The 21,382-nt window shown below is 50.0% G+C and overlaps 2 protein-coding genes across 2 annotated transcripts; one reads left to right on the top strand and one right to left on the bottom strand.

Moving 5' to 3' along the window:
* Positions 1–626: 626 nt before the first annotated feature.
* On the bottom strand, positions 627–5,423 carry ZNF772 (zinc finger protein 772). The gene is made up of 4 exons (XM_044911297.1): positions 5,217–5,423; positions 4,574–4,612; positions 3,059–3,185; positions 627–1,991 (listed from the first exon to the last, which is right to left on the bottom strand). The coding sequence occupies exons 1-4, from the start codon at positions 5,292–5,294 to the stop codon at positions 847–849; spliced, it is 1,389 nt and encodes a 462-aa protein (XP_044767232.1). The 5' UTR covers positions 5,295–5,423; the 3' UTR covers positions 627–846.
* Positions 5,424–8,753: 3,330 nt separating this feature from the next.
* On the top strand, positions 8,754–19,814 carry LOC110573736 (zinc finger protein 773-like). The gene is made up of 5 exons (XM_021682345.1): positions 8,754–8,919; positions 13,258–13,384; positions 13,897–13,995; positions 18,831–18,844; positions 19,776–19,814. Exons 1-5 carry the CDS (start codon positions 8,887–8,889, stop codon positions 19,812–19,814), a joined length of 312 nt encoding a protein of 103 aa, XP_021538020.1. The 5' UTR covers positions 8,754–8,886.
* The last annotated feature ends 1,568 nt before the right edge of the window (positions 19,815–21,382 follow it).

Here is a 21,382-nt window from a genome sequence, read left to right as displayed (position 1 = left end):
AATCTTGGCATACAGGCCAAAAGATTAGGCCCACCAAGATCAGTATTCTTTCATAGGAGGTCTTGAGCAGTAATGCAAGTTAGGCTAAAATGAGAGCTGTTCTTTGCTTGCCATTCTGCTAACACCACTGGGACATAACATTTGGAGCTCTCACAAAAGCTGTTCCTCCCCTCACGCTGGCAGAACCCAATTCTGTTCTCAATACAACCCACAGAGTGAACAGGATCCCCAAAATTATAGTTTATAAAAACTCAGGCATTTGTTGCCAAAACAAACACCATGAGATGGGCAATTCCTAAGGTAGGTGACTTGGAGGCTGGACAAATCCATCATGAGTGCAAAACGAGACCAACAAAGTTCATGAAAAATGGAAACCTCTGCAAGCAGCCAGCAGAACAAAGCTTCCAACCTTCTGACCAAAACTAGGTCATGTCCATGCTTATACCAGCTGGTGGAGGAGAAAGCATGAAGGAGTGAGGATTTTTAATGGGCTCCAGGTACTGATGATCCCTCTAGGGAAGGGAGGAGCAGAGGTCTGCCTATTAGAACATGTTGGGATGACTTATGCACAAGGTGCCATTCCATACATGGCTGGTTTTTGTTCGTTTTTTTAGAGATATGGGCAGTGACAGAATTCTGGCAAGGCTCCAGGACAGGTTACAAAGTGCAACACAGCACCAGAAAGCTTCCCACATAGGTGACACTCAGAATAATCTCCCGGGGGTGGATGCTGAAACGTATGAGGTTCAACTTCCAGCTGATGGCTACTCACGAAGGCTAATCTCAGAGCTTCCCTCTGCTGTCAGTCACTATGTTGAACAAGGAAATGGTGTATTCCCTGCCATCCTAAGGCCTTTCTCCAGTGTGAACTTTCCAATGTCGTATGAGGGAAGCTCTTTGCCTGAAGGCTTTCCCACACTCACTGCACTTATATGGCCTTTCTCCAGTGTGAATTCTATGGTGCTGAACAAGTACATGTTTGTGGCTAAAGGCTTTTCCACAGTCACTGCACACATAGGGCTTTTCACCATTGTGAACTCTCTGGTGTGCAATAAGGTCAGAGCTCTGGCTAAAGAACTTCCCACATGCAATGCACTCGTAGGGCCTTGCTCCGGTATGAACACTCCAGTGTTTAATGAGTCTGTATTTGTGACCAAAGTATTTCCCACACTCACTGCACTCATAAGGCCTTTCTCCAGTGTGGATACTCTCATGCTGAACAAGTGTGGATTTGTGGCTGTAGGCTTTCCCACATTCACTGCACTTGTAAGGCCTTGCTCCCGTGTGGACTCTCTGGTGTACGATAAGGTTGGAGCTATGATTGAAAACTTTCCCACATATGCCACACTCATATGGCATTTCTCCAGTGTGGATTCTCTGGTGCTGAGCAAGTATGGGTTTGCGGCTGAAGGTTTTCCCACACTCGCTGCACTCATAAGGCCTTTCTCCAGTGTGGACTCTCTGGTGCTGGACAAGTGAGTCTTTCCGGCTGAAGGCTTTCCCACATTCACTGCACTCGTAATGCCTTTGTCCGCTGTGAAAAGCATCCACACATTTGGTGTTACTGTTAGGCTTCCACTTACTCTGAGGGGCATGGTGCTGGAAAATGCTTGAGCTAGCTGGGAAGTCCTTATAACCCTTCCCTGTCGTAAAAGGCATCTCCAGTGGTTCCACAGGGCAGCTGTTCACAAGCAAGGTGCTGCTCTTGTCCCCTCTGAAGGGTTCCTCTCCACTGTGCTGCTTCTGGTAGTAAAGGTTTGCTCTGAAGCGGAATTGTTTCCCACATGCCCCACACATGTATGATTTCTGCCCAGGGTGTGTTCCCTGGTGCTCAGCCATGTGCAAAATGTCTTTCAAGACCAGGCCACAAGTCTCACAGGGGTGGGCCTTCTGGGTAGAAGGACCTGCCTTGGGAGTCCTGACCTGTGACACTCCCACAGAAATGTTCTGCTCAAAAGCTATCTCCTCATCCTCCATTCCATGCCAACGACCTGAAAGCAGACAAATGCAGAGGACAAGTGCAAATTCACACTGATGGAAGGGGTAGCCTCATTATAAATGTGTCTAACAGAAGTAAGATCAAGGTCACAGGACTGCTGTCAGAACAAGAGGTCCAAGCTCAAGTGAGTAAAGGGCTGCTATGCAGTAGTTGGCATCTAAAGATCACAGAATGGAAAAGTCAAAAAAAAAAAAAAAAAAAAAAGGAATGGAAGAGGATTTGATTAGGAAAGGACACAAATGTGGGGTACAGCCCAGGAAGAGCATTTCACCTGGGTACAGGTGAGAGCTGTGCAGCTGTGTCTACTGAATAGCTACCACTGAACTGCTTGTATTTAAGGACTTCTTGGGGTATGTGCACATCTCATAACACACTAAGTATAGGCCAATGTTGGGGAGCACTGCAGAGGGAGCAGTGGAGAGGAACAGGTGAGACATGGAAGCAGAGGCGGGGAACAGCCAGAGGCCAAAGGTCAGAGCATAAGACAAGTGTGTACATGGGGAAGTAAAGTGTGGGGAGAGAGGTTAGGGAATGACCGGAACCCAGCCCCGACATCACATCCTTCCCCACTCCCATTCCCCAGGGCCACACCCACCCTGAGCCTCTCTGGTCCCGCCTGGAGTAACATCTGCCCAGTCAGATCCCCAGGGCTTGCTGCCCAGCTCCAGTGAGGCAACCCCATGGGACATGGAAGATTCATATCCTAAGAAGAAGACAAGACAGGTAAATGGCCAGCACTGGTCTGGGTAACCCACCACTCAGAGAAGAAAACTAAGTATTATAAAAATAACCTCAAAGTAGAGTCTTGCATGAATAGCTCAGCGATCTCAGCAAGTGGTGACCACTCTGGTCCCTGCAATTCCTGACCCAGGCAGGCCACTGGAAACATCAGCTAGAGGAAGGGGTCAGAAACTGGGGCACAGGGGTGCACGGATCTGGACAGAGGCACCCAGTCAGGGAGAAGACAAGCTCTGATATAGGAAGGACTGGACTGCCCTTGGGAAGTAGGGGAGAAACAGAGACCAGCACAGGGCACTGGGGTGCGTATGATGATCTTACCCAGCGAGGCCATAAGTGCCAAGTTCTCCAGCATCACATCGCGGTACAGGAGCCTCTGAGCCTCATCAAGGAGCCCCCACTCCTCCTGGGAGAAGTACACGGCCACATCCTCAAAGTTCACTTGTCCCTGCCACAATGGGGAGAGCCGAGTCCGTGAGCAGCCTCTCTCCCAAGGACACCCATCCAGGCCCCCCAGTCTCCCTCCTGCATTTCTTCCTACCTAATTCCTCAACTCAGAGGAAATACAGGGACTGGGTACCAATGGTGTCTGCACTCTCCTAATCTCCCTTTGATTACTGTGTCCACCCACAGCAACAAAGGGCAGGTGATCAGAGGCGCACCATCTAACCTCTGGGCCTGGCCTGCAGGGATGCACTGCCCCCCACCACCTCCTGACAGCCAGTTCTCCTGGGGTTGCTAAGATCATGCTACCAGACAACCAAAGTTGGGCTCACCTTTCTTCTTTAAGCCCCCAATACCAGGACCCATGAGCCATCAGTTCACACTACTTTGCGTGTGCACATTATTCTTTTGGATCATACTCCGTCTCACAACTCTGGCCCCTCACCCAGTCACTAGCCTCCACCATCACCTCCCTGCCTCACTAACTGCACTGCACTGTACATTCTCCCTCCTAAACCTGCCTACACGCCATCTTCTACTTTTTGGATGTCTCCATCATGAACCCTTCCACAGAAGTCCAGTCCTGTGTCCATCAGCTCACTTGACACCTCCACTCAGTGTTCTCTGGAACATCTTAAACTCTTCACATGGGCAACAAATTTAAAACCCTAATACCCACTCTGAGTTATGTCTACCACTGACTCGCCCATCTCAGCTGATGGAGCTTCTACCCTTTCGGCTGATAAGGGCTAAAACCTTGGGGTTCTCTCTTTCTCACATCAAAAAGAAAATCTGGTCCAACACTTCCCCCACTGACAAGCTCCCCTCTGGCCCATCCCTTACCACTCACCTGGAATGTTGAAGTGGCCTCCTCCCTCGTCTCCTTATGTATACCATAGCTCCCTTTACCCTCACCACACACAGTCTGTTCCCCACTTGGCATCCAGAGGGGGCTGTTAAAACCTGGATTAGATCACCTCCTCCCTCCTCGGCTCCATACGCCCATGGCTACACAACCCTCAAAACAGAGGCCTAGCTTGTCAGCTGGCCATTCCAGACCTGACTCCTGCCACCTGCCCCTGATTCCTACCACACATGAGGAAGGCCTGTTGTTTCTTGAAAACTTCCATCTCAGTCTCTCCTCCAAGTATATGCAGGTGTTAGTTCCTGTACCTGGAACCGCTACCCACATCTTATTCCAACAGTTACCCCCAAATGGGAACCCTTCTATATAACCCCTGGCCTGGACTCAGAATCCTGGGCTGAGGATTTCTCCAGGGTCCTCAAACTCAAGAGCTGGGCGAGTGTAAGAAGAGTGTTGTACGATACCACAATCCTGGAGACCGTGTGGGGGGGGGGGGATGGATGCGAGCACAGACCCCCTTCCCTCACCTGTATAGGGTCCATAGTTACTTCTGAGTTCATCGGAACCTGTGGGGAGAGGGAGACTGTGAGAGACAAGCGACCACGAAGGAGCTCAGGCCTATCCCCTAGGTCTACCCTGCCACGAAGACCCAGGGCTGATTAACCCCTAGCCCTACCCTCCGTGCCTAGGTCTCTAAGCCACCTGACAGCTGTGTTACCTCGGACTAGGCCTCAGCATCTCCTAACCTCCTAACCTCGTTTGTTCGTCCCACAAGCAGTCTATGAAATGCCTCCAAGCCTTCGGATCGCGTCCTTCCCCTGTTCAGAACCTTCCACAGCTCCCCGCACGCTCACAGTGACGGAAGAACTGCTCAGGCGGACACTGCACGTGTAACTCCCCCTCACACTCCCATCCTGTCACGCGCCAACGGCCCCAGGTGTCCCGAATACTCCGTCTGTGTCGCCTCCCAGGCCTCTGCCCACGCTGGCCCCTCTGTCCGCGACGTCCTTCCACACCCCACCGCACCGGCGATCAGAAATGCGGCACAACCGGGGCGCCCCTGCTGTCTGGACACAGGGGCCTGAGCTGCAGGGACCCGAGGCTGTTCTCCTTCGAGGCTCTGGGTTCAGAAACGGAGATCGCGGGTGGACCCGAGGGCGCAGCACCCACCTGCGCCGGGTCCGTCGGTGCGGCCGCCGCCACCGGAACCTGTGGACCGGGGAAGGCGCGCGGAGGCGAGGGGGTCATTAATAGTCGACAGGCGCGAGGACCCGATCCTCAGGCCCGCCTCTGCTCAGAGGAGACAACGCCTCCTCTCGCGTTCGCTCTCTCGAGTCACGCACGCCTGACCCTGCGATCTGGAAACAGACCTGGTGGGTTAATCCAAAAACAAACAAAATGTCCGCTCAAGCAGGGAACGGAAGTCCCACCCTGAGGTCTCCGGCACCAACGAAAACGCCTCTCTCTCGGGCCTGCATTGGCCCAGTACCGCGGAGAATCCTGGGTAGTGTAGTTTCCTAAGCAACCACGCTGGAGAGGGGCGTCTGCGCCGCCTCCGGAACTGAGGCCAACCACGTAGCTGGCGGCGCCTAGAAATTGCGTGTCCTTGAGTACTAGGCGGAGCTTCGCTTTCCCTTAAAGGAGCCGGTCCCATATTTCCGGTGACTATAATGTGTAACACGTGCGACGCCCGGGTGGCTCAGTCGGTTAAGCGCCTGCTTTCCGCTGGGGGGGGGGGTCATGATCCCAGAGTCCTGGGATCGAGTCCCGCATCGGGCTCTTTGCTCAATGGGGATCCTGCTTCTTCCTTGCTTGTGCTCATGCTCTCTCTCTTTCTGACAAATAAATAAATAAAATCCCTAAAAAAAAAAAAGAAAAAGTGTTTCCCCAAAAACCCAAATTAAAAAAAAAAATGATGTGTAACACATTACAGAAATGTTTAGAGATATTATTTCAGGACTCTTTAGGCAGAGAATGCTCACCAAAAAATTCAATGAACACACCATATGCTAATTTCACTCAGATTTTTATAGCTGGAAGCTAATAAATATTGTTATCAAATAAACTCTTTCTTTAAAAAATTTATTTATTTGTCAGAGAGAGAGAGAAAGCACAGCAGGGGAAGCAGCAGGCAGAGGGAGAAGCAGGCTCCCCACCGAGCAAGGAGCCCGATGTGGGACTCTTCGATCCCAGAACTCTGGGATCATGACCTGAGCTGAAGGCAGACGCTTAACCGACTGAGCCACCCAGGCGTCTCTCAAATAAACTCTTGTAGCCTGCAGCTCTAGAGTTAGTTTTGTGAGCCTCAGCATTGAGGATCAGGAACAAGAGAGAAAACACTCCAGACACCCGATGATGTGGAACATGGAAAGGGATGTTAAGCACCGCTAAAGCAGGTGGAGGATGTTTGTGTCTCTGGTTACCTCAGAAATCATTCCTTCTGCCTTTATAATCAGTGATTGTGTAGAACACGTGTAACACTTTTTTACAATATAATATTTCTTACTCTGTATACAGAGATGTAGTCAATTCCTTATAGGTATGTTACAAATGTCTGAGAGAAAGGGGATTTACCAAATGTCATTTGGGAGTCAGAAGGGCAATAAGAACAGTCTCTATGCAGAAGAAATAGCCACGAATTAAATTTCTATACACAGTAAAAATGCAGAAGAAATAGCCACGAATTAAATTTCTATACACAGTAAAAATTTTTTTTAAAAAAGATGTTATTTATTTATTTGACAGAGAGAGACACAGCAAGAGAGGGAACACAAGCAGGGGGAGTGGGAGAGGGAGAAGCAGGCTTCCCGCTGAGCAGGGAGCCTGATGTGGGGCTCGATCCCAGGACCCTGAGATCATGACCTGAGCCGAAGGCAGACGCTTCACTGATCAAGTTATTTCAAATTCCACACCCTTGTGAGGCTGTTTCAGCCTGTTAAGATCATCCATTTGTTTATTCTTGTGACAAAATTAAACTATCTGCATAGCTTTTTCTCTTTCTTTATTTTAAAAACTGTCATACATTCAGTTGAGTGTTAATAAGAGATGTACAAATCATGTTTTTTTCTTTTATAAAGACTCAGGAGGGAGCAGAAGGCAAGCTGAGGGCAAAGCACAAGCTGATACCCCTCAATTCTCCCCCTCCCAGGTGGAATATGTGTGACATTCCTCAGGCACTCCTGGCTGCCCTAAAGCTAAGGGAAGGAAAAACAAATGGTTAAGTAATAGGGATCACAGTCCAGCAAGACATGAGTCTTCCTCAATTTATGTCAATGCAGTGCAGCAGCTCTTTCTGCTCATGGGTCCTGTCCCCATGCTCTAATAAAACCACCTTTTTGCACCAAAGACATCTCAAGAATTCTTTTTTGGCCATCGACTTCAAGCCCTAATGTCTTTCCCACATCAAAGACCACACCTATAAAACTATCACCTGGTGTAAAACAGAATATATAATATTTCTTAGGCATTCCTTGTCACTTGCTCCCCTTATATGACCCTCTGGCCCCCTAGAGTTCACCCGACATTTCCATAATCATGCTCTTGATGTCCTTATAGTTTTACTACCTATGTTTATTTCCCTAAATGATAGTCTATAGTCACATGCCACATTTAGGCCTGAACTAAATAACTAATGCCACTTGGGTCTCTATCATTTCATGTTCTCAACTCCGATATTGACTCCTCACTTCCTTCCCAGAGTATTTTTCGCTAGTACTTAACACCTACTTCCAGAAAATCCTGGGAAGGTGTGAATGCTTCATCATCTTTTGTTCTCATGAGTCATTCCAAGGCGGTGACGGATTTAGTCACTGCTCAGCCCACAGATAAAAGGGACAGAAGAATTGGGGAAATGAAGACTGATAGGAAAGAAATGGAGCCAGTGGTAAGGGAGGTGCTGGGAGAACACATACTAAAGTGTTGGCATTTCTTTTACCAGTGCTTCCTGATGTCAACAATAGTCCAGCATCCTTCCCACCTGCAGGGAGTTTGCTTTGTATCTGGAGATGAAAGGGCAGCGGGAACACGGAGTAGAACGGGATGAAGGGGAGAAATCTGGGAGTGAGAATGTGTTGGCCTATGGTTTTGAGGCCCATTGTCCTACTTGAACACCAACGTTGAGCCCTTAAAAAGGGAAAGGGCACAGATGTGTGGGGTGAGGGAGGAAGGTAAGCACTTGGGATGCCCGACTATCTCCCCACCTACGTTCAGAACTGTGTCATTTTTTCCTCACTCATCAGGCATTGCTGCACCACCGATGTCTTTGATATTGGGCATCGCCTCAGCAAGGGTAATTTGGTAACGTACAACTGGTTCAGTACAAGGAAACCACTTTATTGTGGCTCTCAAGACTCTCTCGAAGTCATTCAAGAGAAGCAAAGACTGTAGTAGCACTAGCTGCTTAGGGAAACTGAAATACGGGGACGTCTACATTTAGGATAGTCTCTGGAGGAGAGTCTGGGGCAGTTTTTGTCCGGATTTCTCCAGCCCGCCCTCTCAGCGAGTCAGCCCACTTCTTCCACGTCGGGCTCGGTGGGAACTACATTACCCGGAAGGCGCTGCGCCCCGCGCCGCCCGCGCTCGGCCAATGAAAGTGGACTTTCCTTCGCGTGCGGAACGCGCTGGGCGGGACTTCTGGCGCGGCCCCAGGGGCGGGCGTTTTGGGGGCTGTGGGGCCGCTCTGTCTGATCGGAGGTTTGGGAAGGCTCCTGTGGGGCCGGGGTGACGAGAGCAGGAAGCCGGGAGAGGAAGGGGGTCTGAGGTTCGGCAGCGGCGAGGGATCGGGGTCGGGGGTGCGCGGGCTGGTTCCCCTCCCCGGGCGCCGCTCCGCCCCCAGAGTCCGATGGCGGCGGCCGCGCGGAGGGACCTGGCTCAGGTAGGCGCTGATACCCGGGCTCTCCCCGCTCAAGCTGAGCCCCGAAGGAGCGGTCCCCCTGGGTCCGGGACAGTGAGGCGCTCGTGTCCGCATCCCCGCTCCTGTCAGCCAGTGTGATGGGGCGTGGGAGGGTTATAGGGACAGGGCCTGAGCTGGAGTCCTAAACCTGGGGCTGTCTCGTGTCCACAGGGAACAGCTTGAGAGGGGACAGGTCACAGCGGAAAGGCCGCGGGAGCGGCTGGGCCTTCGTTCTGAGGGCGCTGATGGCCACGGAGGGTTGTGAACAGAGGAGGGACTCGCATCTGTTGCTCAAAGTTTTCAAAGGCTTTTTAGGGAACACAAAGGGATCGGGTAAGGAGGGTGGAGGAAGTCCATACAATAGACTACTGGAGAGTTGTGACCGGGCCGGGACCATACTGATGGGTAGAGGGGGCGGACTGATAGATCTCGGAGGGATTTTAAAAACGACAGGATTACCTGATGCATCAGAAGTGGCTGTGAGAGAAAGAAGGGAATGAAGGGCCGTCTGTGTTTCTGTTTGCCTTTTTTTTTTAAGTGTTTTCTGAAAATATCCGGAAGGATGGAGATGGAGAGGTCGGTGCAGGGAACAGGTTTCAGGGAAAAGAGTAGGAGTTGGATTTGGGACAGGGTCATGTCGAGTGCAGGTGTCATATGGGTAGCTTACTCACTCACATCTGAAGTCCTGGGTAGGGATCTGGGCTGAAGACAGCCAAGAGGTGGTGGATATTGTCCTGGACCAGGGCAAGGCCTGGGACTCCTACTTGGGAGGGAGAATCTTAAAGTTCTTATTTCAGATGGGCCTGGAGGGTGGGGCTGCTTTCAGAAGGGTGATCCCTGTAATCCCAAGTGGTTCTGGTTGGTGTTTGCAAGAGTGGCAGGTTATAAGGTCTAAGGACTGGGACCGGAATGGGGACTGAGATGTTCAGTGGTGTAGGCTTGCCATTCTGGGCTCAGCAAGCCCTCAAGTCCAGTTTTTGTGGAGAAAAGGAAAGGTCAGTCAGGTGAGTGGAGCAGACCCTTTTGGTGCTTAAGTTCCCCCAGCCTTCAGGGCAGGAAGGATGAGTAGCTGGAAAGGCTCCCAGCAGGACTGCCTATAGGAGAGTGTGTAGCAAGCAGCCAGGTTGCCACCAGGACTAGTCTCTAATGTTTCCTCAGGCCCAATCCCCAGCTTATTAATGTGTGAGTTTATATGAAGTGTTTATTTAAACATTAACTGGTAAAAATAAGTATGTTTGTATACATACATTTGCACGTGTGTATATATACACGTGTGTATATACATACGTAGGCATTAAAATAACATGGGTTTAACAAGTTAAATTGATATAAGTGCTTAATAATTGAGGTTTTAATATACTTTTAAGCATCTGATTAAAATTAAATGTCTTTTTTTAAAGATTTATTTATTTATTTATTTTAAAGATTTTATTTATTTGACAGAGAGAGACACAGCGAGAGAGGGAACACAAGCAGGGGGAGTGGGAGAGGGAGAAGCAGGCTTCCCGCCGAGCAGGGAGCCTGATGCAGGACTCGATCCCAGGACCCTGGGATCCTGACCTGAGCCGAAGGCAGACGCCTAACCGACTGAGCCACCCAGGCGCCCCTTAAGATTTATTTATTTGTCAGAGAGAATGAGCACAAGCAGGGGGAGCGGCAGGAAGAGGCAGAAGCAGTCTCCCCTCCAAACAAGGAGCCCAATGCAGGACTCGATCCCAGGACCCTGGGATCATGACCTGAGCTGAAAGCAGACGCTTAACTGACTGAGCCATGGAGGCGTCCCTAAAATTAAATATCTTAAATATCACATGCTTTTAGTTAAAAGGCACATACAAAACACATTTTCAATACCTATCAGTTTATTTGCACTGAAAATGTTGACAAAGGTGTTAATTATGAGGACAATAAGAGTCACTACTTAGTACTTGACACATAGGAAGGAATTCAGTACAGATAATAGCCCCACGGGGTGGGCACCACTATTATCCCCATTTTACAGATGACAACACTGAGGCACATGGGGGTTGTGTATTTATCCGAAGTCACACAGCTGGTAAGAGGCATCCCTGAGGACTGAGGCCCAGATGATATGAGGGACTTGGGTGGGCCTTTGTGGCCCAACACTGTTGCCTGCTTCTCATGGCTTTGCTTTTCTGTAGGTTCCTATTGCTGCAGATTTGCTTCCAAACCATGCAGAGGTAAGTGGGGGGTATCCCAAATCCTCATCCTATTCAGTTCCCACCTGCGTGGGCTGCAGGATTCTATGACTGCCTGCTATTCTCCCTACTCTTCCATCCTAGATCCCTGGAAGATGATCTACCTAAGGTCAGGGGCCTGAGTCCAGACCAGGAATTACATGGATTGGTTCCCATTCCTGGCAACCAGTGGCATGACATTTATAAGGCATTATATTCATGGTGATAAACATTAGAAAATGCTAGAGGTGAGGCTGGGCCGGGAATGCTCATGCAACCTTAGGTCTCTATTATGTCTGGTGGAAACAGTAGGAAACAAATTAGACCTGATGGAAGCCAGCAGCTGGGCCTCTATTCTGGAGTGGCAGGAGCCAGGGAAGGTTTGGAGCAGAAGAGGGAAGTGATAGGACCAGACTTAATGAGCTGCTTCTGCTGCAGAGCAGAGAGCAAACTATGGGGAAGAGGCGGCTGCAGTAAGTAGTCCAAGTGAGTGTTAGTGGTGGCTGTGGAGGTGGGACATGGGTTGGAATCTGCATCTGTTTTTCCAGTAGGTCCAAGCAGACTTTCTGACGTGGAGGGTGGGAGAAAGACATGGAAGGGTCGGCAGTGACTCAGATGTTTGGCTGTAGTAGCTAGAAGCTGGCAAGTACTACCATGTCAGAGTTGGTGGTAAGAGTCATTTTCATGCGGAATCTTAGGAGTCAGGTTTGGGCTGTGTTTGAACTGTGATGCTTCAGAGAACCCCAGGTGGGTGTGTTGAGTGGGCACCTGGACACACAAGTGTGGAGTTGAGGCAAAGTGGTCAGATTGGAGACACCCACAGTACGGATGGTGTGTGGACCGGGACAGATCTGTGGATCAGATTTGGCAGGAGCATCTTCAGGTAACGAGGAGAGTGTGGGGCCAAGGACCGAGTCTCTTGCTGGACACCTGGATGGGGTAGTGGGCTTCACAAAGACACATGAGGGAGAATGGTGTCCTTGCGGTCAGGGTGTAGGCATGAAGAGGGTCTGGCCGGTGGCCAGTGAACATGAGATAGATGTGGAGACAAGGCGGGCACCTGGGTGGCTCAGTTGGTTAAGCGACTGCCTTCAGCTCAGGTCATGATCCTGGAGTCCCGGGATCGAGTCCCGCATCGGGCTCCCTGCTCGGCAGGGAGTCTGCTTCTCCCTCTGACCCTCCTCCCTCTCATGCTCTCTGTCTCTCATTCTCTCTCTCTCAAATAAATAAATAAAATCTTAAAAAAAAAAAAAAAAGATGTGGAGACAAGGCAGTGAGGTGACAGTGAAGCTCGTGCCATTGCTAATTCATTTAGCTCTGGGATCCCCAGGCTCTTGTTCTGACCCTTGCTGGCACCAGGGGATTAGCTCAAGATAAAGTGGGATCCTCTGGGACAATTGCAGACCTAGTGTGAGAGACAAGTGGACTTGGGCTTGGGCTTCAAATAAGCATCAGAGGAAACTGAGACAGGTGAGGGGACACCTTTGCAACACAGAGGTGGAAGAGAGCCGAGGGTGTCTGAAATCTATGTGTGGTTCCTGGTGGCTGAGGATGAAGCAAGGATATGGGCCAGGCAGGAAGGCCCTGAAAGTAGGCTTGGGGTTGCCTCTGGCAGTCAGGGTCATTGGAATTCTAGGACAGAATGGAATTCTGATTACATCTGCCAAGCACCCTCTGGATGGCATGTACCACACCAGCATGTGGTGAGGCCAGGGAGATGCATGATGTGGCGTAGGCGGTGCTGGTGGCAGTGAAGGGAGGTATGGTACAACGATGTGCATGTTGGATGGGAGTGTAAACTGATGGCTCCAGGCTCTTGTACTGGGGGCTGAAGGGAGAACAATGGCCCAAAGTTAGTTGTGTTTGGGAAGCACAATCTGGGAGACCCCAGGTCAATTGTCTGGCAGGCCCAGAGCTCAGATGGCATTTACCTGCCCACCTCTTGTTGCTGAGGACTGAACACAGTGCCTATTGGGACAGTGAGGAGCAAGCAGGCATCAGTGGCATCAGGGCTTGGTATCTCCTCTGAGGTGGGGGACCCCTGGAGGAGGGTGGACATTTGTGAGGATGCCTAGAGTCCTGGGAAAGGAAGCTACACATCAACTCAGCTGTCCCATCTTGGCAGGGCCATGTGACCTTTGAGGACGTGGCTGTCTACTTCTCTTGGGAGGAGTGGGGGCTCCTTGATGAAGCCCAGAGACTCCTGTACCGTGATGTGATGCTGGAGAACTTTTCACTGATGGCCTCTCTGGGTAAGGTCCTCACAACCCATTCCAGTGTCCTGGGCTGGGCTCTGCTCTTCCCCTTTACCTCAGGGACAGGTCTCGCCTTCCCAGAGCTGGACCATGGGCATTTCTTCCTTCCCTGTGCGCGTAAGTAGGTGTTGTAATAGCCTGGGCTGTGTGTACCACCCCTTCCCTTCTTGAGCTGCCTCAATACTTGCTGCCCCAAAGCCGTGCAGGAGAAGCTGTGGGATTAGGAGTCTTGCTGTCAGCCTAATGGATCACACCCTGTTGGCCTCTCTGTGGCTTGGGGATGCCATAAAGATCCCTGGCAGCTTTGTGCCCCAGGTTCTGCTCTCTTCCTCTGGCTGACATATGGGATGTGCCCGTCCTAGCAATTGAGGCACCGACATGGCCAACGGCTTCACTGGGTTGTTCTCACAAGAGTCTCCTCCAAGATTCTTCTGTAATACTTAGTTTTCTTTCCTATGGTCTGTCATGGGGTGGGTCACTTTGACCCACCTGTGTCATCTCTCCCTTAGGACTTGCATCTTCCATGACTCACGAAATCACCCAGCTGGAGTGGTGGAGAGAACCCTTTTTGCCTCCCTGTGGAGTCATGACTGCAGCCATGCCAAGAGGTACTTGGAGGGCGGAGCTGGGCAGGTGTGAACTCAGGGATGGGCTCAGGTCATACCAGGAATCCTTCTGCTGAGCCCTGATGATTTGGTGCCAAGGCACGGTTCAAGGCTGATGTCCATCTTTTCTCAGTTGTGCACTTACTATGTCTACTCTGATTTCTGACCCAGGGCTCTCCCCCACCTCTCTCTCCTTCCTACTGCTCCCTCTGCAATGCTCCCCAACAGTGGCCTTCCTTTCTATTCTTCGTGAGATGGTCAGTCAGGCACGACCACAAGAGGAGACACAGGAGCAGCTCAGGAAAAAACAAAGTTTATTATGCTCAGTAGGTCTAGAGAGACAGTCATGACACACTGGGGATGTGTGTGGGAGGTGGTTCACAGGGGAGGGAGCACCCAGGGAGAGGGCTCAACCAAGCAGGGGGAAGCAGAGAGTGAGTGAGGACCCATGAGCAAATGCCCTTCCTGGGGGTCAGGGGGGTGTGCATAAGAATAGGTGTGAGTGGATTCCACTTGGAACATCTGAATGTCACTAGGTCACAGGAGAGGGCAAGAAGGGGGACTTGTGACAGGAACCAGCCTTATCACTTGGTTAAGCTGGTCACCTGGATGGGTTCTCACAGCCTGTTTGTGGGGATGTTGAGGCAACAGGAAAATATGAAATTTAAAAGGTTACAATACAATGAGCCCTGTGATGTCTCAACATCAACAGGACCAACTGTGATAGGTACCGCTTGCCACCTGGGTTGTGGAGACGTTAAAGGTGACTGGAATAGCTTGGTCTACCCATAAAAGGCAAACTTTGCCATAGGTGACAACTGGGAGGAGTCCTACTAGGCCTATGATGAGGGTTTGAAACCCAGGCCATAGGCAGGCCTGCATTTAGTGGGGGGAAAGCCAAGAGAACAGGTCATATACCCCTTGGCTTGAGGGAATCTACTGGAAGGTTTCGGTTATGTTATGAAAGATTTTTACCTCTTGGCCTAATCTTCATGGCTTTGCTTGTAGCTATCTAGAATTACTGAGTTACATACAGCAGGAGGTGCCCTGAATGGCACCCACACCTCCTTTCCTGGCTAGTAAACAGTTAAGCCAGTCTGTCATCCACGACCATTCGGGCTTAGAGACTTGTGTGCCCGTTGCATAAAGGGACAGTGTGTAGTGCAGCCTTTGTGTGTGACCTTGAGAGGGCCGCCAGGAGGTGCTGGTTGGCAGTCATGGTGCAGTCTCGTTTGACACAAAGCCTGCTCTACTGGGGCCAGCTCTGGTGTCGCCTGTGGCTCTGGTGGGTCCTGTGAAGATGGGAACAAATCTTGCCTGTTTTGCCTGGGTTTGAGAGCAAAGGGGAGGTACCTGGTGGGTAAAGAACTGTGGGGCTCCTCGGTGTAACCGCTGCACACTGGGGTACAGACTCATTGGGCATCAGTAGGGGAAAGTGTATAAAGTGCTGTGCCCATGGGTTCAGGCCACAGTAGAATCCAGAGGTACTGTTAGTTACTGATTGATTGATTTATGGGAAAGAGAGAGTGTGCGAGTGGGGGAAGGACAGAGGGGAAGGGAGAGAACCTCAAGCAGACTTTGTCCTGAGCGTGGAGCCGACACAGGGCTCGATTCCATGACTCTGAGATCATGACCTGAGCCGAAACCAGTAGTTGGATGCTTAACGGACTGAGCCGCCCAGGCGCTCCTGAGGTGCTGTTATTTAAAGCATAATGTGCCCGTGAGGTAGTTAGCATGAGGGCAAAAGACTAACATGGGGAACTGGTCAAGTGCAGTTGGCTCCTGGGTACAAGCAGTAAGCCTGTGGGGGTGACTTGATTATAAGGTGCAGCCATCCTGGGTGAGTGCAGTTGGGAACAAAGGCAGGGGGTGTAAGCAGACAAGGTGCTTTGAGGGGACCCTGTCTGGGTCCTGACAGTACGGATTATGGGCAGTCACTGGGCTGTTTAAATTACTCATGGACAACTCAATAAATGTATGCTGGGTTCCTTGAAAGGTAAAGGCGAACAGGGGCTGTGACTGGTGATAGGCACTGAATAAGATATACTGCCCTGATCTGCCACAGCAAAGTAGTCACTGGGCACCCTTTGGATATCTTCAGTTAATTCAATTATGTTAGGTATTAGAGCCTTGATGGGGAGAACTTAAGCTTTGGGGTTTTGATAAGCAGTAGTTGAGTGGCATTGTTGGTAGAAGCCTTGAAGACTGGCCAAATAGAAGGATTACTGAAAGGAGAAATTATGAGAATAATTGCCCCTTCATTTAGTAGATTGTGAACAGCACTCTGAAGGCCAGCAGTTACCTTGTTTCAAGTGATACTGTGGTGTGTTTACTACCTTCACCAGCAGGGGCAGCCCCACAGGTTCTCATTTGGTGTCTTACTGGCAGGACCAGGCAGCGTGGCTTATTCCAGCTTTGTACGTGGCATACAATGGCATCTCTGTCTATAATAGGAAAACTCAAAGCGGTAGGGGTCACTGTGACAGGCAGCCATTTAATAAAAACCGTTGCAATAAGAATACTGACATTGAGTGCAGTTTCTTTGCCATGAATAGTTTTATTGCCATTACCCTGTAGTTTAAAAGGGGCACCCCCTTTAAATCTGAATGGGTTGCTTGGAATGATGGTGACTTGGGCTCCTGTAGTCCATAAAGTTAGGAAATGTTTAAGAGTTCCTGTGAATTACCAGAGTTGTGTGTGGGTGATTGCCCTTGGGTGGTATGACAGTGCCTGAGGACTAGCTGAATCCTCACTGGCTTGGCCTTGGCGGTTGACTTTTTGGAACTGGAAGCATCCTCGGGTGGTTCCAGAGGAGTAGTTCCCTGAGCCACCAGACCTATGGGTAATAATGGGTGAGGCTCTTCTAGTATTTCTTTTAGTTGTTGTAATTTGGGGATGGCTTGCCTAGTAGTTAGTTTGGGGGGTCTCTCAGTTGTAAGTCACCTGGAGGCAGCAGGGGTGTCAGCAAGTTGGGAAAAAAGGAACAGACTGAATGGTACAGGTGGGGGTACCTGCATACTAGGAGGCAGAGGGTGGAAAGTCAGACTTTGTCAGTCAGGGTGGGCGGAGCCCTTATGGCATGTCAGGAAATCAGTGCCATCCTGTTTGGTGTGGGACATGTCAGTAAAATTAAGCAATGCCACCCTATATTGGGAAGGGCACCTGCAAGAACAACTCCTAGACTCTGACAAAGGGGACCTCCTCTGGATTAAAAACACACTCAGGATTTTTCTTGTCTGAATGTTCAAAGTACTGAAAGATCCGCTGAACCATTCCACTTTGTGCAGAGGAGCATCAGGGCTTCCTGATGCTTCTGTTGTCCATCTCCAGGCCATGAAAATCCAAGTCAGTAAAGGCAGGGCTTCTGAATCCTGAGGGGTGGTAGAAGTTTCAGATTCCTCATCTGAGGTTTTTATAATCTCATCAAAAGTTTTGGCATCTGTCATCCCTGCCCTGGCATTTGGGATGCCCTGCATCCTCCTGGGTGCCTTTAGCCCAAAATATGTGAGAATTGAACTTGGCGGGCCAGAGGATCTTTAAATTACGTATCTTAGGGGCACCTGGGTGGCTCAGTCGTTAAGCATCTGCCTTCGGCTCAGGTCATGATCCCAGGGTCCTGGGATCGAGCCCCGCATCGGGCTCCCTGCTCAGCGGGAAGCCTGCTTCTCCCTCTACCTGCCGCTCCCCCTGCTCGTGTTCTCTCTCTCTCTCTGTCAAATAAATAAATAAAATCTTTTAACTAACTAACTAGCTAACGTATCTTAGGCTCTTTAGTAATGCCAGCAGCTGCCTCATCTTTGGGGCTCCGTGAGCAGGAGCTACAAGCCAGTATTAAATGCTCTTGGTAACCAATGAGCTCCTTTCCCCCATCTCTTTGCATGAAATCTTTCAGAATAGTTTGGATTTCCAGTCTTGTGACTTTGTGAGTTTTAGTTTCTAATTCCTTGTGATCTGTGTTCTTGACCTGCTGGGTCTGGAAAGACATGAGATGCTTCCTTCCTGTGGCCCCATCTCTTAGGGTGACCTCAGCTGGATTGGAATCCGCTGAGTAGAGCTGTGGTGGCTGGATGTCCTTTTGGGATTGGTCCCAGACCTTGGGAGCAGAGTTGGCAAGTTGACAGGCAGTGGCACGAAGCAGAACCCAGAAGGGTTTCAAAGGTGTTTACCTTTCTTGAATTATTGATTCACTTCCTCTGGTCATTGTGAGGTGCTAGAATGAAGTGTTCCTGCCAAGATCCTGGGCCATAAGAACTTGAGCCATTTATCTCCAGGGATGGGACCCATTGATGCCCTCGGGCTTGGGAGGCAAAGAGCCACAGCAGCGACACAGGCAGTGAAGGAGTTGCCAGCAGTACTGACCCTCACAGGCTGCTATGGTAGACTTCCTGTGAAGGAGATGCAGCATCCCTGCCTAGGATGGAGGAGCAACATGGCCTTGAATGGGAACACGAGAAACCTCCCAGTCCTGGTGCCATGAGTCCACAGGAGTTATCTCCTGAGGGTTCCCTGGCCCTCCTCTGTTGACAAATCAGCTAATAGCCAACAACTGATACGCAGTGCTTCTTTGGCGGCTGCAAGGACGTTACCCTTCCACTCTCACCCTCGATCCCAGTGGAGACTTCATAATGTTTTTCGCCAATTCTACCAGCCTGTCGCTTATTCAGGGAGCACTAGGAGAACACTCGCCCTCTCACCAGCACCCTGTTGAGTCAGGCTGGCCAGAAGTGAAGTCTCAGGGTATTTGAGGAGAATGAGCTCCACAATTTAGGGTGGAAAGCCTTGGCAGTGCCTAAGAGAGGCAGCACGCAGAATGCCAGTAGGACACCCAGCCTTCCCAGATGGCCGACAGCCGGTCAGTAAGCCAAGCAGTTAGGAGGCATTGCCTAAATCTTCCCCCACCTGTGAACAATTGGCATCACAGACCATCCTGTTTGCGATGTCAGTCATTTTGTTTTCTCTTAGGAGAATAGGTGCAGCCACGACAGGAGAGGCACAGGAATAGCAAAATTTATTATACTGACAGGTCCTAGACAGATAGTCACTGCATGATGAGCGGGGCAGAGGGTCACCTGGGAGGGAGTCGCAAGGGAGTGGGCTCAACCAGACTGGGGAGAAGTAGAGAGGACCTGTGGTTGAGTAGCCTCATTGGGAGTCAGGGTGGGATGCATAAGAAAAGGAGTGAGGGGATTTCACTGGTGCATTTGAATGGTGCTAGGTCCCAGTCAAGGGGGAGGGTAGGAAGGAGGACTTGTGGCAGGGGCCCGCATCACACTAGCGTATGTGGTCACAGAATCCATGGCCTGTGGGGAGGCTGAGGCAGCAGAATATGAAGTTTTCAAGGTTATGATACATACAGGCTTTCACAGAATGTGTCATGAGGTGTGCATGTATCCTCAACCCTGAACACCAGCTATTCGGCTGCATCTGATTTGTTTTCTGGGCCTGACCACACCCTTCTGCACTGTGTTCCTGGGTTATCAGCAGCCTTGCTGAAGGCCATTTGCAGAGTGTGTTGGAGACCCAGCCTCTCCTCCCTGAGCTGCACTCCATCCTTGTGTCCTTGCTGCTCATGAGGCCTCACACCAATCTGCAAGCTTGCCAGGTCCAGCGCAGGCACGGCAGGCCCTTCCTCACTCTGAACCTCAGGCCTGATTCTGCCAGCAATACGATGGACTATTTACTGGGTGTGTGAGACACATTTGTAAGCATGCTACGTCCTCCCACTGAAGTCCACATACACTTCATCAGCATTTCTTTGCTTTCAGGTTGGCGGCGTAGAGCAGAGGTTGAGGAGGCACCTCATGAGCAGAGTGTTTATATAGAAGGAGTGCTCAAAGCAAAAGTTCAACACCAGAAGCTGCACTGTGGAGAGAAACCTTTAAGAGAAGAGGGTGGGGAGGGTGGAAAGGACTTCCCAATTAGTTCTGGTTTTCTCAACCATCAGGTGACCTGTGGTGGAGGGGAGTCACAAAGGAACACCAAGAGTGGGGAGGCGTTTCACCCTGGAAAAAGGCATTACAAATGCAGTGAATGTGGGAAAGCCTTTGGTCAGAAATACTTACTTGTACAGCACCAGAGACTACATACTGGAGAAAAGCCTTATGAATGCAGCGAATGTGGGAAATTATTTAGCCATAAATCAAACCTTTTTATACATCAAATAGTTCACACTGGAGAAAGGCCTTATGGGTGTAGTGAATGTGGAAAATCCTTTAGTCGCAATGCTGACCTCATTCAACACCAGAGAGTTCACACTGGAGAAAAGCCTTTTACATGCAGTGAATGTGGAAAAGCCTTCAGGCATAATTCCACACTTGTTCAGCATCATAGGATCCACACTGGAGTGAGGCCCTATGAGTGCAGTGAATGTGGGAAATTTTTTAGCTTTAACTCAAGCCTCATGAAACATCAGAGAGTTCACACTGGAGAAAGACCTTATAAGTGCAGTGAATGTGGGAAATTCTATAGCCACAAGTCAAGCCTTATTAATCATTGGAGGGTTCACACTGGAGAAAGGCCTTATGAGTGCAGGGAATGTGGGAAGTTTTTTAGCCAAAGCTCTAGCCTCATGCAACATCGGAAAGTTCACACTGGAGAAAAGCCTTTTAAGTGCAATGATTGTGGAAGATTCTTTAGCGAGAATTCCAGCCTCGTTAAACATCAGAGGGTTCATACTGGAGCAAGACCTTATGAGTGCAGGGAATGTGGGAAATTTTTTCGCCATAGCTCCAGCCTTGTTAAACATCGGAGGATTCACACTGGAGAAATGCCTTATGAGTGCAGCAATTGTGGGAAATCATTTAGCCAGCGTTTCAACCTCATTCAACACCAGAAAGTTCACAGTGGAGAAAAGTCTTGAATGCAGCTGATGTGGACAAGCCTTTAACCAGAGATCTGCTCTGATTCAGCAACAGAAACTTCACAATCCTGATAGGCCTAATGAATACAGTAAATGTGAAGAAAGGCTTCAGCCAAAGGCTTAAACTTGTTGAACACCAGAATGTTCAGACTGGAGAGAGGCCTTACGAGTGCAGTACACATGCAGTTTCCTGGTCAACCTAACTTAAAACAGAGAGGAGCTCTGAAAGTAGCATTTATGAGGAAGCCAGCAACTGAACATCATTCATCCAAATGTCCTGACATACTGCCTCCTGAGAAAATAAGCTTCTGCCTGGGAGCTCCAGGGAGAGGGAGTCCTGTGTTCTTGGATGTATTAGTCTGTAGTGGAGATTCCACCTCTATCATTGGAGTGGGGAGAGAGGGAATGGTCTTAGTTCAGATGTGACTGGCTCTTGCTGTTCTTACTGAGTATCAGATGTTCTTGAGTGTTTCCTCATTTGCTGTATACCGTAGGACCATTTCCAGAGACTTTAACTTGTGTTTTTATAAT

The sequence above is a fragment of the Neomonachus schauinslandi genome, chromosome 16 (assembly GCF_002201575.2).
Source record: "Neomonachus schauinslandi chromosome 16, ASM220157v2, whole genome shotgun sequence".
Taxonomy (NCBI): domain Eukaryota; kingdom Metazoa; phylum Chordata; class Mammalia; order Carnivora; family Phocidae; genus Neomonachus; species Neomonachus schauinslandi.
Note: the sequence above shows the minus strand (reverse complement) of the source record. Positions and strands in the feature narration are given on the sequence as shown.